We start from the raw sequence: 16,084 nt of genomic DNA, 5'->3' as shown, positions 1-16,084 counted from the left end.
ACGCACGCTTGTTTGTCTTCGAAAGCTACAACGACAGCAACAAACTCGGAAAGAAACAAGAACATCGCCGACGACCTTTGGCGACACGTGTTTCGAGTGGACAGACAACAACAACTTTCCGCGCGGCTGCAGCTGCAGCAGCAATAGCGGCGGCAGCATTATCGATCACAACAATGTCGCGAGCTTTACGAAAAATGCTAACGATTCGACAACTAGTGAGATCGGCGACCTCGCTTCCGTCTAGAGCCATGGGCCCTAAGATTCGAGTGGAGTATATCGACAGACCCGACCCGAACGCCCGGTGGGATCGAAAGCAAGTCTGGGCGCCGGTGGCTTTCACCGTAGGCTGCATTAGCGCTGGATACGTGATTACGAAGTTCCTCGTCAAAGAAGTCAAGGAAGTCCAATCAGAATTCGTGAGTAGCATCTCAGATGACGGCATAGACACAGGGAATATATCAAAGGACCGAGATCATCCGGACTGAGGCGGTCCGTATCATAAAGACCACGACGCAACATGGGGAAAGAGCTCACCATGAGCGAAGTAGACACGTGATGCCTCGAGAGACGGGATCGATTCGAGGAGAGTTCTTCTGGTGCTCTAGCCGAACGAGAGAGCGCAGAAGCCAATCTCAACACTCGATCCTGTCTCCCGCGGAATTTCTCGCATGTTCCGATCAGAAGGAATCTCTGACTGTCTCTCTCGCGTGGACCTTACTCGTCTATCAATCTTGCACGATACCGCATCGTAGAACCTCCGATGAATGGGATGGAATCCGAAAACTAAAGATTCCCGATTGTGGCCAGCATGCGGGATTCAAGAGAAGGATATCCAGGAAATCGATGATGAGGAACAAGAGCACGACATAAATCGGGATAATCCGCGCAGGGACGGCACGCGGCGCCGGCGTACGCAGGGCGGCTCCTTTCCTCCGAATGGTCATGTAGACCTAGTCTCGAAGGATCTCCACCACATACATGTCTAAATCGATAGGGCCAAGAGATTTCGATAGATCAAGAATTCCCATTCCTGGGGATGTTCTCCATACGGAATACTTGCTGTCGGCCGAGTCGAGCGGTCGGAAGCTGAACGGTAAACGCGTCTAGATGCCATTACGAGAATCATTGATAGCGCACTTCTATCAGGGTCTCCGTATCAATGTTGTCTTAATGGAGTAACACTGTTCCTGCGACTGAGAGTTGCTCCGAGCTCATTTGCGGAGATGATATAAAGGTTGAGGCCTAATTCACGTGTTGGTGATCTTGACGCTGTTCTGCTGACACTGACAGACGGAATCCTCACTTCCTCGGTCGGTATTTCCGCTGCGGTGTGGATACACGTATGAGAATAGTCTAGACCAGACAACTGGCTGCATAGGAGCAGTCACTGCGGGAACATCCCGGAGCACTCATCCAAATTGGAAGCTATGTTAGGGAAATCTCAGGATGATTCGATTGAGAATCCGATGGGAATCTCGTGTGTACCATCCAATGATGAATGAAGGATAACCTCCCGCGTAAGGAACTCTCTCTCCATGTCACGAACTGTCTATACGCAGAGTATTTCGCAGGAAAATAAACTCGCGCCTAGAAAAAAACGCTCTCGTGAAACGGACTGCCCTCTCGTGGAACTTCCGGTTCGCGAGACCATCCCGCGTTAGACAAGCCGCGTCGCCGGGATTCGCCATTTAGAATTCCCGATTCCCGGAAAGTTGTAGAGGCTGGATGCACGAAGTTCTCCGCGTGAAAGGGTCCTGCCGCGCGGTTTCTGCTAGAAATTCGCTTTACGGGAGCTCCGTATATGCCTATTCGTAGCGATTTTCTGTCCTCCGACCCGGAGCATGGCTCTCCGGGAGAGGAGGCCGGAGTCTTTCGATGAAGTCTCCCAAGGCTGATCTCACGGAGTGCTGTGGATGGATTTAGTGCAGGGTCGGATAAAGAATCATCGAGCCCGAGGCAAGTAGATCATTCGACTAAAAGCTTCCGCTCCTAGTTCTAGTTGACCAGCATCGCGCGTGAGGTGTTCTCTGTCAAGGCCGATTGGCTTGAGGTAAGCTCACGGCCGCTATTGAACGAGCTGCCGACGTCCGGTACTTCACAGTTCGTGGCCGTATGAGCCGGGTCCTCTCCTCATCGAAAACTCAGCCCGGAACACTCGCACAGCCCCGAGACTGCGGTCTTGTGTCTCCGACATAGATTCCGAGCCTTTGGAGCGGTCTCCGCCCCTCTGCACGTCGCCTGGAGTCCAGGGCCGGGTTCGCCCAGGTCACCGAACCGTGAGATCCTGTCAGAATTCCAGCCGAGCCGATTCCGGCCCCAGTCGGGCCTCAGTCGCCTCAGTCAGGCCTTAGTCGCCTCATGCCCCGCGCGGCAGGCTTCATCATGTGAAACGGCAAACACAGCAAATGCTCGTTCTGTAGCGTGCGACTCCACCCGAATTACAATCACATTGCAGCTGACACGATAAGCGCGATAAGGAGTCCGAGCTCGCACGCGCCGGAACACCAACAATTCATTGTTGTATTACGTCGAGTTGAGCAGCATACTCCCCCGGTAGACTGACTTGTTGAGAAACGGAGACTTCGCGTCGCGTTCGCTCGCGGTTTTCTTCTAATCCCGCGGAGTTTCGGGTCCGCATGGGAGTCTCCGCTCCAAGGACCGTCAAGTTTGCCAGTTACCCCCTTTCTATCATTGCGGAACCACGCCTACCATCGATCCCTGCGGTTTTTTTTCGGTCGCTTTGGAGCGAACGAGCCGTGAAATGGTCCTGCGCTTCAGGTGGCCTACGGCCGGTGATGACAAGCGCGGATTGAGCCATCCTGATCGAGTGGAGCATTCACGCTTCCGCTAAGGAGATGGATAACCGAGAAAGCGGTGATCGAACCAAGTCGACGACCTCCTCAGATTAGGCCCACCGATTCGAGACCGGTTGGGCGACGGCGACAGAATCTCTGACTGGAAGGCTACCAGTAGGAGATTACCATCCTCGAATCATTGAGCGAACGGCGAGCGGGCGTGTGGGCGGGCGGACAGATGGGTTCGTCACACGGCTCTCTGTCCAGGCAGCCAGCCTCGGGCGTGCCGAAGCGATTCGGATCGCGTCATCTCGAACGGTTACCAGATACGAACTGGCGCGTACAGAACTTGCAATGTCAAGGCGCTTCCGTCGGCAAGGTCAAACATGAGCAGGGGAGGGAAACATTACACCTCCATTTGGACGGAAGAGAAAAATAGAAAACCTCCGCGATCGTATCGCCTGTCCTCCAGACTCCAGACAGTCACTCCTTTCAACGGGAATCGGGGGGAGAGGAGAGTGTTTGTCTGGGCCCTACCGTGTCATTTCCGGAACAGCCCTCGGTTGTCTTGCGTGGACGAAAACGCCAGCGGTGGCCTTCCAGTGGGATGCGGAGATAGATATTCGGTGGCTGCACACAGATGCTGTCGCCACCTCCAACATTGCGGTTCGTACCTACGTACTCGCCTTCCAAGCTCAGCAGGGCGGACAGGTCGCCTTGTTGTCGCTTGTTGTTCCCGTGGCGCAAGAAAGAATAACGTAGAAGTCATTGTCGAGTAATGATCTTCGCTGCCGTGGCCCCGAGTGCAATGCGCCATCATCGCGGAGGCGCAATCACGTCGCTTTGTTTATGACCGACCAGGAGTCGCTTTTCCCGGGCAAAAGTGCAGGCCATAACGATGCATTCGAGCTGCCAGATCTGCACTGATTCCGCGGAAGATCTCGCCGTGAGAAGGCGCAGCTCACCCGCTCGGTCGTGCTTGCGAGCGTTCATCCACCTCCCGGAGTTCCTTGTCAGCCGCTCGCTTCCGCAATCGGATGAAGCGTCTTTTTCGATATTGTAACGGAAGGAGAAGCGAACGCACGCTCGGGAGCTACGACGGCCGCTGCTAGCTGCAGTTTGACACTCCATCGAGCCGCCGGCCGGACGGTCACTGTCGACCGCTGTCTCTGACGCGATCCGTGCTTTCTGCCTCGGGGGGACGGAGCGTACGACGTTCCGTTCGCATGTCCGTTTATCCCCTTTTCCCTACAGGCTGTCCCATCGGCACTCTTTCTCCTCTCCTCCCCCAATTCAGAACGCTATCGAACCACACCCGTCTGTGGCCTTAGTGCGTCGTCTAACGCCCCCTCTCCGAGCGCGTGTCCGAGTGTGTCCGCTATGTGGCGAAGGGACACTCACAGAGCGGAAAGATGAGGTCACGCAAATGATTGTGCCCTGCGGAGGATTCCGTTCCGTCCATGCGTGTTGTCACGATCGCGAACGTAATCCTATCAGCAGGCATTTTTCATCGCAACGTCAAGAATCCTTTTTCCAGCTCTGTCCCGAACGATCCCTAAATACGATTCTCTCCGAACGCTTGACCGATATCGACCCATCGTTATTTCGGTATCGCCCGTGATCTGCAACCAGACCGGACAGCCCTCCCTCCCCCGATAGAGTCGAGAGGAAATTCGCGGAGGGTCGCAGCTCAATCGGGAAGGAGTCTTCGAAAACCGAGATGCTGTTTTCCACCCCTCGTGACAAGAGGATGTCGCTGGCGACTCTACAGCGAAGGTTCCAGAGCACATCAGTTGTCTCTCGAGGCTCAGTTCGAACTCCGGCAAGCCCATGTCGACCGAGACGTGCCTCTGCCGCGCGCAGACTGTCAGGCATTGTGAGACCAATCTCCAGGAAGAATATTGCGTCAGATTGAAGGAAATTGAGATCATGGTGGAGTGTTCAGGAGGCAAGCCGTCGCGTCGGAACGACGATCCTCTCGGAGCCCGGAGACTTCGTCCGAGACACGGGACAGGAGCCATACGGGAACAAATAGCGAGTCTTTGAGTACTGCGTTTTTGAGAGCGGATCGAGAGAACGTGATCTGTTTCCGAGTCTCGTACGCGAGAAGATGAGCAGGAACAAGAACGCGCAAAAAGCCGGGCAAAGAGCAACGTGGAATCCATGAATAATTCAGAGCGATTCAACCAATCTCGAGTGGAACGAATCGTCAGAGAGCGACATTTCACTCCAAAATCGCCGAAATCTCTAAGCCATACCAATGATCAGCTCGGCGAAATGCAGAATTTGATGACGCACTCAGTCGACTCTTTCGAATTTAATTTAATTTTGAAGGGTATTGGTCATTGACGATGGCAATCTCTCCGTTCTCGAGAAACTTCCTGTCGACACTTGCCTGGGAATGTCTCCGGCTTCCCTTTTTTTCATTCTGAGAATTCAGATTGAGTTGAGAGATATCGTGGAGCGCCGGAATCCCTTCAGGCTGAGCAAGAGATTCCAGCTAGCTTATCGGGCACAATATATGGAATGCTGGGAGTCTCTGAGAATTCGCCGCTTGACTCAAACGAGTTATTTGTGTTTTGGAAGTTTCCCACGTTCCTCACAAAACTCCGCACCCTGGAGCTGGCGCGCACGTTTCGAAGATGGATACGCTTTCAGTCCTTCCTTGATTCGTTCCGCTCTCGATCGCTGAGCAATCAAACCCGATAGCGAGCAAACAGCCCGCCAGGCCGGCTGTCGACTGGGTCGGCTGACCACCGAGCGATTCCCAGGAATGGTCTTTCCGAGGGAACGTTCTGAGAGGGCGGGATAGCTGTGACTGAAACGTCACCGGGGAGCAGTGTTCGCTTTCTGTATATACAGAGGATGAGGAACTCAGTCCACCAGCGTCGGGCTCGTGAGTTCAGCATCTTTCGTCTTCTATTCAGGTCTTTTCGCAGTGACGGGGAGGAAGCAAACGATACAAGGGTTTTTAAATTCCGGAAAATGAACGATCAATACCTAGTCCGAGTCTATGTTCCCATCGGAGCTTCGCTCACGCGTACTCACGTTCATCGGGAACTAAACACGAGGCAGCGCTTTTGCCTCGTGCCGGCATTTGCATGGGAACTTTCTTTCTCTTATTAGATACTCGTTCCGCTTTGCTCCACCTCGCAGCGTGGAAGAGGCCAGACTGTCACATCCACATCCGCGCGTGCCGAACGGAAGAGGCCTCGGTGCTCGAAATGCAAGAAGACTCGCGTGGAGCGAATCTCACGCTTGTATAAGGAAGACGGATGCATGAGCCCGAAATCTATTGAGATAGGTAGCTCCTCACCTGATAGGGGGCCGCGAACTCACGGGGTTCCGACGCTATCACCGAGATGTCTGTTAACGGAATGGTGCCGTCGCCGTCACGCTCTGCCGACGCATAGTTAAAGACACGTCGGCGGAAATATGGATAGAATGTTCTCCCATCAGACTTTTCAAAGCTCTGACCGTCAGGCCTCCAGGGCCCGAAAGGGAGTGCACCGACCGCACGGAAACAGACTGCCGCGCATGAATCGGAGGACAGCTGTCGCTTCCCCATAGAAGTCTTCATTTAGAACGCTGGCAAGCAATTTCTGCGGCTCGAGTCTAGCTTCCGAACTCTCCTCAGAAAAAAAACGTTTCCTCTCACCGTTCAGCGAATCCTCATTCTGAGACCGCCGACTACAGCGCCGACGAATTGAGGTTCCTGTTCCCAAGAAACGTTTCGCTGAATTATCCGGAGGCAATGCGACCGTTCGGGCTTCAAGCAACCCAATGCCTCCGATGGTTTTTGTGATTACTTGGACTTCCGGCTCGGGGCCCGACGCTCCTCGGAATAAAAACTTCCCAAGCCCGTCGACAGGGAGGTACAGAGGATCCTCGGTTGGCGGCAGGACAATAATACTTGGTGGTAGGGACGGGACGCTCAGTGGAGCTTACCATTGTCTCTCGCTTGTAGGGGCGCCGAACGGAAGGAAGACTTTTCCAATCGGCTGTCTGCGTTCGAATGTCTGGGGAAGCGTTACTCCAAAGCATTTTTCATCGCCTGCGGCACGACGGATGTTTCAGTCTCGGAGCGAAAGGTCACCGCGGGAGGAATTCGTTCGCAATTAGGCAAATGCCACTGCGGCCCATTTAGCTCCCGTCGTTAATCGAGAAGTAAGAACGGGACTTATTTTGCGAGAGAGCCTGACGGTCCCCTTGTGACGATTCGGGACGCACGATCTTAGAATGCTCGACTGTTCGAACTGTCCGTTCGAAAATCACAACCTTGTTCCGGAAACGAGGCTACGGTGAATATTCTCATCGCCAAACCCCCGCTCAGCTGTCCCGGCATTCGACACGCGATGGGAGAAATCCAATGCCGATCGATGCGGAAGTGAAATATTTCTCTGGACAGTTCCACCAGATCACTCCGCCTTGCGAATAGCCAACAGCCATCGTAGAGTCGACGGCTGAAGTATTGTACGTTTAAGCTTCGATACAGCAAACGATCGAATCCCGCGCTGCGGCGGTAGACCTTTAGAGGTCTCTCCGCAAGCTTCGAAACGGGCTCCTGAAACGGATCTTCCGTGGCCATGTCTACGGATCTATCTAGGCCAGGAGCTCACATCTTTGGCCCGAGCAAGGCGGGACTTTTCATTTGTCTTGCTCTCTTGAACGGCGGGAAGTCTTCAAAGATCATCGCACCTCGACCGACCGCATCGTATTGGTACACCGCCGCATCCAGGGCAACGAACGGGGTCGGACAAGAATGAACAGGGAAACTCGCTCTGAGCGAGCAGCCGAGTTGTTGCACTCTTTGGCGTGTCAACTGTAGCTCGTCCGGTGACTCAGAATGACTCATATCGCTCATTCGCTGGGAGTTTCTTTTTTCGTCACGCCGGCTCATAATAAATATCCAGATTCCACATTCCCGGATTTCCGGCGCAATATCATTTGAGCGATAGTATCAGCTGTGATTGTAGGTGGGTCTCTGGCGATCCTCGCAATCACTGAGGGTTTTCGAGACCATGATTCTTCTTCTGCCCTCAGACGGCCCCTGAACTTTTACTGCTGTCATACATAACCGCCGGCACCCCCTGCAGGCCGCCCACGAGCGCAGGGTCCGCGGTCGAACAACGGCCGTGGATATACCGTAAAACTCCCGCGTGAACAGCGTAGCGTCTTCGCTCCGCTGTTCTGCTCGTCCCCTGTCTACGCCTGTGTCTCTGCTTCGCCATATGCAAAGTGTTCCATATTTCACCAAGGAGAGCTCCACAGCCGCATTATCTATTACGGCGACATGGCGAACCGCTCCGCGTTGGGTTGCTTTTCAGTTTCCCGCTCATTTTTCTCCAACAACCCATATTCTGAGTGGATTAGAATGTCGGGACTTGCTGTGGGGCGGCCGGGTTCCAAGCTCTGGATAATCACGAGGAAATCGTCCCATAGAGCTCCATTATAGATACTCGAGGCACGTCAAGCTCGCTACTCACAGGGACAGCCAAATCCGACACGTGAATGACTGTTCTCGGGAGGAAATTCCCATCGCGTCCGGGGGCTCTGCGATTAAATTGCTCCGAAAACACCGGGACATCGGTGGTAAAGTCGTCCCGACTCGCGAGACGAAACGGCGAGGAGGAAGCTCCTCGCTTCGCCCAGTGGGTGAGCTCCCGGATTTCCCGCAGTATCCGCGGGTAGGCGAAAGTTTTTACTGGGACGGTTTACGGAGCGGGACCTCACGAGAAATTCGTTCCTCGAACGCCCTCGGTGGTTGCCGTCATTAAGCAGGACGAGGGATTTGAATAATGACTCTCTCAGACGTAACATGAAGGGCTGGACGGCCGTCCCGGGAGAGATTTTTTTTGGTCTTGTCTTTGTTGCCGCTTTCAGCGCCGTCCTCCCATCGGGGGGCTATTGGATACGCGTTGCTGCTCCCAGCCAGTGCCATCTAGTTACGGTAGCTCGAGCGTAGCTTCCATAGAACAAGTTGTGAAAGCATTCTGCTCTCGTTCTTGAAACCGTTATTTACGTCGCCCGGGAGTATAAGCGGCAGAACGACGCTCCCTCTGAGGCTTCTCGAGGAGAATCTTCGAAAGCAGCCGCTGGCCCGAATGTACGGCTCCTTTCCGGCCGGCGGCAGCCGACGAATGAGCCCGTAGCACTCTACATGAGGTATGTCCTCTCCGAACGAGCGCACCGGGCTTTCCTGATTTCCTTATTCAGCTCATTGAAACGCCTCGGAATTATTCACACTTGTTGCTCTGCCTCTCAATCACCCGCGCAAAGAGTTCCTGCATCGAGTTGGGAGTTGGAACCGTTGTTTCTGCTTCCAGCGGTCAGATGAGGCTACCCACATATGTTTCCTAAGATCCTCCTGCGGGCGTGTGCGCTCTTGCTGAACATCATCCTGCATCGACGATGCCTCGAACTTGTCGCCTCCCTCGGCTCATCGTTGGATTCTGTCGCTCTGTATGTTTTTCAGGCATAGGTGACCGTCTTTCCGGAATATCCTCCCTCGAACGACACGCATACAGAAGCGTTTTCGGCAACAGAAGATCGCTCGGAGGGAAGCCTACAGAAGCATGACAATGCCTTTCGTCGGTGTCGCCGCTTTTCCACCGGACGACGCGTGATGCTGACTCTATTTCCCCACAGAATTCTCTCCTGTGAGTTATTCGTTGTCGGAGGGCGACTGACGTAGTGAATGAGAAGGGTTGAGAGAAGAGGCTGGAGAGAAAAAAAACAAAAGGTGACGGGAACGGCGGCGAGCGGACGGAATAACAAATGGAAGGGGAGACGCATGGATGCCATCCTCCTGGGTGCGGAATCATCCGCGATTCGTATTGAGATCGGTGTGTCAAGAGACATCCGAGTCCGTCCGAGAGACAACTCCATCGACGGAACGACTACCTCCATACATATTGTTCTATTGCACGGGCGACAAAGCAGCGAGAAACAACTAGCTGCGTGACGAGTTCGCTCTTCGGCCGATACAGGCGAACTGCTCGTTGTATGGGAGAGGCTGTCGCTCATACGTGGGTAGCTAGGTGCACCGGCCGTTATTGTGGGTCTCGCCGCGGTAATCGCATATGCGACGACAATCTAGCCGCCTCGCAGGCTCAACGCTGAATGGTCTCCGCTCGATGATAAAGCCCAGCTCGGCCGTCCACTCACTTATTCGCCGAGGGAAGAATCTTTTATCTCGAGGGAAGAACTGCGGAAGCTATAACAATGTCTCTCGACGAGATCCCATCGAGTTGGATTCACAGACCAGCTGAGCTACTCGACAGCGATTAGCTGATTATTATTATTAGCCACTGGCAGTGCAGGTGTCTGTCAGATATCGAGAAGCGCAGACTTCGCTCTCCATCTCCAACCGAAAAGAGGAATATCGTGTCCGCGTGTGTATAGGGAAAATAAGAGAACGAGGGAGGCTGTCGGTTCCTGTCCTCGGTTCGAGAGCAACGGAGCAAGCGAGAGTTTCCATTGAGAGTTCCGTCTTTCACGATTCGCTCAGGCCGAGTTTCATTAAGTCGGCCGCGTCCTGGAATCGTCCTCCAGCGTACCTGCACTCCATTTTTTTCTTCGAGTCATTTTGATTCTATTCCCGGTTTCGGGCAGCGAGCAGCGCAGTTGAAACAATTATGCCCGCTCTATCTTGATCCATACGGCGAGGGAAACTCCCTGCTCGCTCGGAACTCGGACCGCTAATGCTCCGAGAAAATACTTTCAGGGTGCGAGGCCACTCATACTGACGCATCGGATGCGATGTCTTCTCAGCGAGCAGGCGGGCAGTCTCCCGCTCGCGGAGTTTCCGGCTGGGCTTCTGTGATACACGAAACGTACACGCAAACGGTTTCAATTTTTATTGCTTTCGGAATTGTTTCGAATGAGCATAATGGAACTTATCTAATCTGACCGCTATAGACAAAACGTAATACGAGCCCCTGATGAGAGCATCGCGCGTTACTTGACGTAGCCAAACACAAAACACAACCGTGAGGGGAGCGGAGCTTGTTTTTTTCCCCGGATGTCAGTCAGCGGTATTCGCGGAAGGCTCACTGCTGGGTGCAGTATCCGGAGCGGAGCGAGTTTCCTTAGCGCAGGCGTTTTTCGACCATATCCCGTCGTTAGGTCTCGCGGGCCACAAGTTGAACACAGTTATCAGACTTCGATTTGAGATTCCAGCTGATGTGTGCTGACTCAAAAGATGCGGATAGATACAGTTTCACGTGGTCGTCGCTCCTAAACGGAGGAAGTCACGCGGGAGATTCCCAGAGAGAGAGAGCGAGAAACTTAGAGGAATGAAGACAGGGAGTTAGGGCTTGGAAGTCGCTATGGAAGCCACGAAAATTACTATCTCGAGGTCACGGTCACGTCCGGGTTCGTTGTACTCGATTCACCGACAGCGGGCTGAGCTGTGGTCTCTGATTGGACAGTTGTTTCCGACGATGGATGCTCCATCATCGGTGGCGACGTGGGAGGAGATTGCTCTTTCGTGGTGGTTATTTGCTCCGATGGGTCCGTGTACGATGATGTCGTGTTTGCGTCGGGCTCCTCAGCAACGACAGTGAGATACATGGATTCGGTGTAGATCTTCTCTTTGCGCGGAAGCCGACAAATATATTTACTTTGGTCGATGTCTAGAACGGGGCTTATCCGGAGCGTCGATTCGGTCTTTCCGTCCTCAACCAAAAGTCTCACCGACAGGCGCTTGTCCTCGGCGACTCGGCTCGATCCATAGAACAACACCTTGAACTCATCACTTTGCAGCCACACAATAACCACGTTACGGCCGTCCGTTCGCGCCACGCATGAGAGTTCGACCGAGGAACCGTTGACGGCCGTCAAGTTCGCCAGAGGTTCTACGAGCGTCGGTGTTTCGGTCGTTGCACCGTTGCCATCCACGGATATTCCGCTCGGAGTTGTGGGGTCGGCGCCACCGTTCGGGGCGGCGGCCTCGCTCGCCGCTGGCACGGCGGCGGCGGCTGCTGGGGTTCCGTTAACGGTCTCGGTCGGCGGAACGGCCGACTCGCTTGAGACCGCACCGGTCGATAGAAAAAGGCAGGAAGCCACACAAAACAGCCACATTCGGGAACGGCAAGAGTCCGAGAAGGCGAGTAAAATTCACGACGACGTCGACGACAAACAGCGGAGTGTAAGCATCACTCGGTGTTGGGTTTCAACAGGAAAGGTATATCTACTCCGAGAGAAAGAGGATGCCGCTGTTTCCCTTGTCGGCGACGATGAGGAATTCTCCAGCAGCAGGCGGCGAGAAAAACGACGAAAGCGGCGACAGTGACGACCGCCTGAACGAGGGTGGAAAAGTTCGTGAACCAAACTCCTTTGAGACGGAGGAGACAAGCTCGAATGCTCAAATCGAGCCGCGCATCCCTGGAATGGTCGACGACAAAAATACTTTTAGTAGCCCCCGTGATCGCACTGGCGAAGGGTTTGATTGCGGCGCTCGGAACCGCTGAGTTTACACGAGAACCCGGAGTTGAGAAAACGGAATGAGATGTCATTAGCCTTAACGAGTACAAGGGCGACCGCGAAGGCGCCAAGCCGACCGAGCACAGCTCGGGAATTCCGGCGAGCAGCTTGTTTTATGGACTCTTAGGAAACCTACGGCGTTAATCGCTCATCTCCTCCCCACAGCGTGGAGAGGGACATGGAGGTCTTGAGGACGTTGTGGGGCCCTCGTGGAGCGGGAAAAAAAACTCCGCTATGAGGTTCGGGATCTCGACATATAGGAGAATAAGGAACTTCCAAATGAAAAGACCTTTCAATTGGTTTCCTGGCGGGAAGGTCTATATCGGTGGTGGAGTGTTCCGGAGCAAGTTCGGGAGTTCCGGCTGACTGCTTGGAAAATCCTACGTAGAGGGATTCTAGGGAACGTATGAGTTCGCGATAGGGATCATTCAGCTCCAGCGGTAGGTCTCGAGTACTTCCCCGTCGAGAGGCTCTGATCTCATAGGGAAAACTTTCTTTTCTTCCAGTATGATTCACCGGTTGATAACGAGGGAGCGGAACCACTCAATCTGACGCCCCGGGAACGGAGATTCATAAGGTTCGCATCCGTGGAATTCGAAGGTCAACTTTTTATGACGCCCCAGGATTTCTTGGACTCGGTCACAGATCTGGATCCTCGACGTGAGTACATATATCGGTTCAGCTGAGTCTACTTATAAGGGGAGCTCCTATCGATCTCCACATATGTACTTCCCAGTTCGTTCCGTACCATGCAGATATAAGGCCGAGAAAAATCTGTTCTGATGTCAAACCGCCCTCCCACCGTAAGGCTGTAAGAAGTCGTTCGAGCGGCCCAAGGTTCGGGGTCATGGGGTACCGGAGGAAGTCCGATATGTTCCGCTGGGACCTTCCCTCAACTCCTCCTCAACGCAGCTGAGTCCAGCACCGATGGCTGTCGATTGGAGCCGTGTTCGGGGAAGGGCTCAAACGGCCAATCATCGCTGGTGACACGGTCACCGAAGTTCGATCGGGATGCACGGCGCGGAGCTTCCATGAAAACGAATCCGTGTAAATAGGCTTACCCTCGTCGGCTGACGTGTGTGTCGGATGGGGGGGGGAGGGATTCCGACTCAAAACTATCAGTCGCAGACAATGCGTCCCGCATGCGGGATAACCCATCGAGTTTTCTGATACGCCCATGGGACATGCTTGTCTCATCCTCGATCAGGTCGATTCCATGGAGCATCAAGGGACTCTAGGGAGAAATCATCAGCGCATGGACGCCTGGGGCTTCCCATCAGGAGATTCCGAAGATCAAATCAGAACCTAAGAGTGCACAACGGAGAAATCGGAGAGTCCCCCCGGTATCGAGTCGCCGCCTTTATCGACGACAATGACATTTCGGACAGAGAAGCCCCCGCAATCAGAGTTCTCCTTCGACTTTCTAGTCCCTGGAAGAGCTCTCCATTCTCGTTGGACCCGTACCGTAAGAAGGGCAACGACATTCTGAGTGAGAGGTTGTACAAGGAGCGTCGCTCTCGGAACAAGGCTCATTCCAGCAAGCAGCAAGAGAGCTGACATGCTCCGATGCCCTTCTGGGGCTAAGCTTGTTCTCGGAACTTCTTCCCCTGCAGATCGAGCTATCATGCGTGTGGAGTGGTCAAGAGGACAACATGTTTCAAAGTTCTCCAGCCGAACGAGCGATACACGTCGCCACTTCATTCCTTAGATTGCCATTGGCGAAATTTTCGGCCCACGCCGAAACACGCCGCTCGAACAGGAGGGAGCGTTGATCCTCTTTGCTTGTTGCCGGAGGATATGCAGGCTCGTTCCAATCATGCACCTGAGAACCAGTTTCAATACGCTCGTCGAGGCAATATCTTGACTGATGGCGCGGAACGTCGAGCTTTTACTTCATGAATCAGCTCAAGGATATTCAGATCGAACTACGGCGCGGCGTGGCGGAAATGCATGAACATACATGCATTCATAAACTCCAGGTTCGTTAAGTTTCCTCGATGACGAAGCGGTGGAATATCGACTCTATAGGGCAGCGTATCGCGACCCGAGGAATTCCGTCGGGAGATTTTTCCGCGAAATCATACGGCGTTTTGCCTTTGTCCCTGACGGAGGGCCTTTCAGGGCGATGAGGCGCATAAACAAAGAGAACATCATACGAATGATCGTCGAAGGAACACGCATTCCCCATGCATTGACTTCAGGCATGTGGCCTCATCATCCGGAAAGGATCGACGCGTACTGATTGTCTCGCTCACGCACAAAAATACTCGACATTCCGAAAATACGCCGTTGATGATAACGATAATAACTACGCTCGTTCCGCCCATCTCTATCGTATTCCGCGAGATTGGCAAGACAACGAGCGTCTCCAGGGACATTTCACAAACTACTCGGATCAGAGGACGATCCGAGTTAGGTCTCCGGAATTTTAGGTCTCAGGAATTTTTTTTCGCTCTCGCGGGAACGGTGGACGGAGGAGTTCGTTAGCGAAGAGTCAAGCCGACAAGAGTCGGCTTCCTGTAGAATTCAATTTTCTCTTAAAAGTAGACGGGGGCAGTCTTCCGGAAGACTTTTGGCTGCAGCAGAAGGATAAGCCTCGGGCTATCGGTTCTCCGTTCGATATCGCAAAGTTGATATCGTTTCAAGCGAACTGTAACCGTACGACCTGCCGACAAACAGCCCGCAGACAGACTCGCTGTGAAGCACGCACCTACGACCACAGACACCGTGGCCGTACCGGTCTATCGGTCTGCTTAGTGTTTCCTGTACCGTGCAACATATGGGCTTTACGCAGCCAACAACAGGGCGCGAGAGCGAGCGGACGATTTTTCGGCCCCACAGAAAGAACCCCTCCCGAGAGCTCTGAACGAACTTCCATGAATGGTCGCAGACTCCCGGATTAATCTCCGGCGGGATTGATGGCAACGACGTCACGGTCATGATTGGAAGCTCTCACGGGTAGAACTGCAGAGCCTTCAGACTTTAGAAAGTCGGCGTGGCGAGCGAGTTCTGTCCTTTTTGAAGGATCGCGCCCGGAGCAAAGTTCGATCAATGGGTGATCATAGCACAGCGGTCGCTCGATGGCACCCTCGCAAACCTCGTGCGCGTCGGTGTGTTCCATGCTCCTGAGAACAGCCGCCGTTCCTCATGAAGAAAAAAGCCGCCGAACGACGGTGGAGAGAATTTAGCCCGAATGCAGGGAATCGATCCGAGACTTGCCGTTCGGAATACGATTCAGCGAACTACGACGAATCTTGAGCGAAGAAGTCGACGCCCTCGGGAGCGGAGATATGGGAGAGTCTCCTGCGGATCTCGCGAAAACTGAGACACAACGAAGTGACATCGAAGTCATCCATTCTCGTGACATCGCAATATGTCCGAGAAGGGGAGAATCGAAAAAATGATGAGACTCTTCCGATCACAGCGTGCGAGGGGCTGTCTAGTACTCTAGCCCGAGGGCTCGAATGGAACTACGCTGTGCTATGAGAGAGTTTAGTGACGAGCAAACAGCTGTACTCTGTGGTCGCGGAAAGTGGAACTCGAGCTATTCGCTCCAGAGGAGGCTCGCAAACGGGCGCGTCTGCGAGAAATCCCCTCCGGACTCGTCAGCCTCCACTATATTGCGGAGAGTCTTGGTAGGCCCGGCAAGGATCTTACGTAATTGAATCATTTCCCGGCCCCCCTCCTCATGGTCACACAGTGCGGGCCGGTCCGAGGAGAATGAGGGTTGAACGGAGAATTCGGACCGCGGAGAGAATGAGGGAAGGAAGCCCTACAGAAACGATGTTGCCGGGAAAGAGAAT

The 16,084-nt window shown here is 53.8% G+C and overlaps 1 protein-coding gene across 1 annotated transcript in view; it reads left to right on the top strand.

The window, feature by feature from the left end:
- The first annotated feature begins 248 nt into the window (after window positions 1–248).
- MICU3 (Mitochondrial calcium uptake 3) overlaps window positions 249–16,084 on the top strand; it is a 128,727-nt gene continuing 112,891 nt past the window's right edge. Inside the window, exons 1-2 of the mRNA XM_029111832.1 lie at window positions 249–416; window positions 12,788–12,941. Coding sequence (XP_028967665.1) covers window positions 249–416; window positions 12,788–12,941 — 322 coding nt within the window. The remainder of the gene's footprint in view (window positions 417–12,787; window positions 12,942–16,084) is intronic.

This window comes from Galendromus occidentalis, unplaced genomic scaffold, assembly GCF_000255335.2.
Source record: "Galendromus occidentalis unplaced genomic scaffold, Mocc_1.1 scf7180000077471, whole genome shotgun sequence".
Taxonomy (NCBI): Eukaryota; Metazoa; Arthropoda; class Arachnida; order Mesostigmata; family Phytoseiidae; genus Galendromus; species Galendromus occidentalis.
This window is presented reverse-complemented; position numbering and strand designations above follow the sequence as displayed.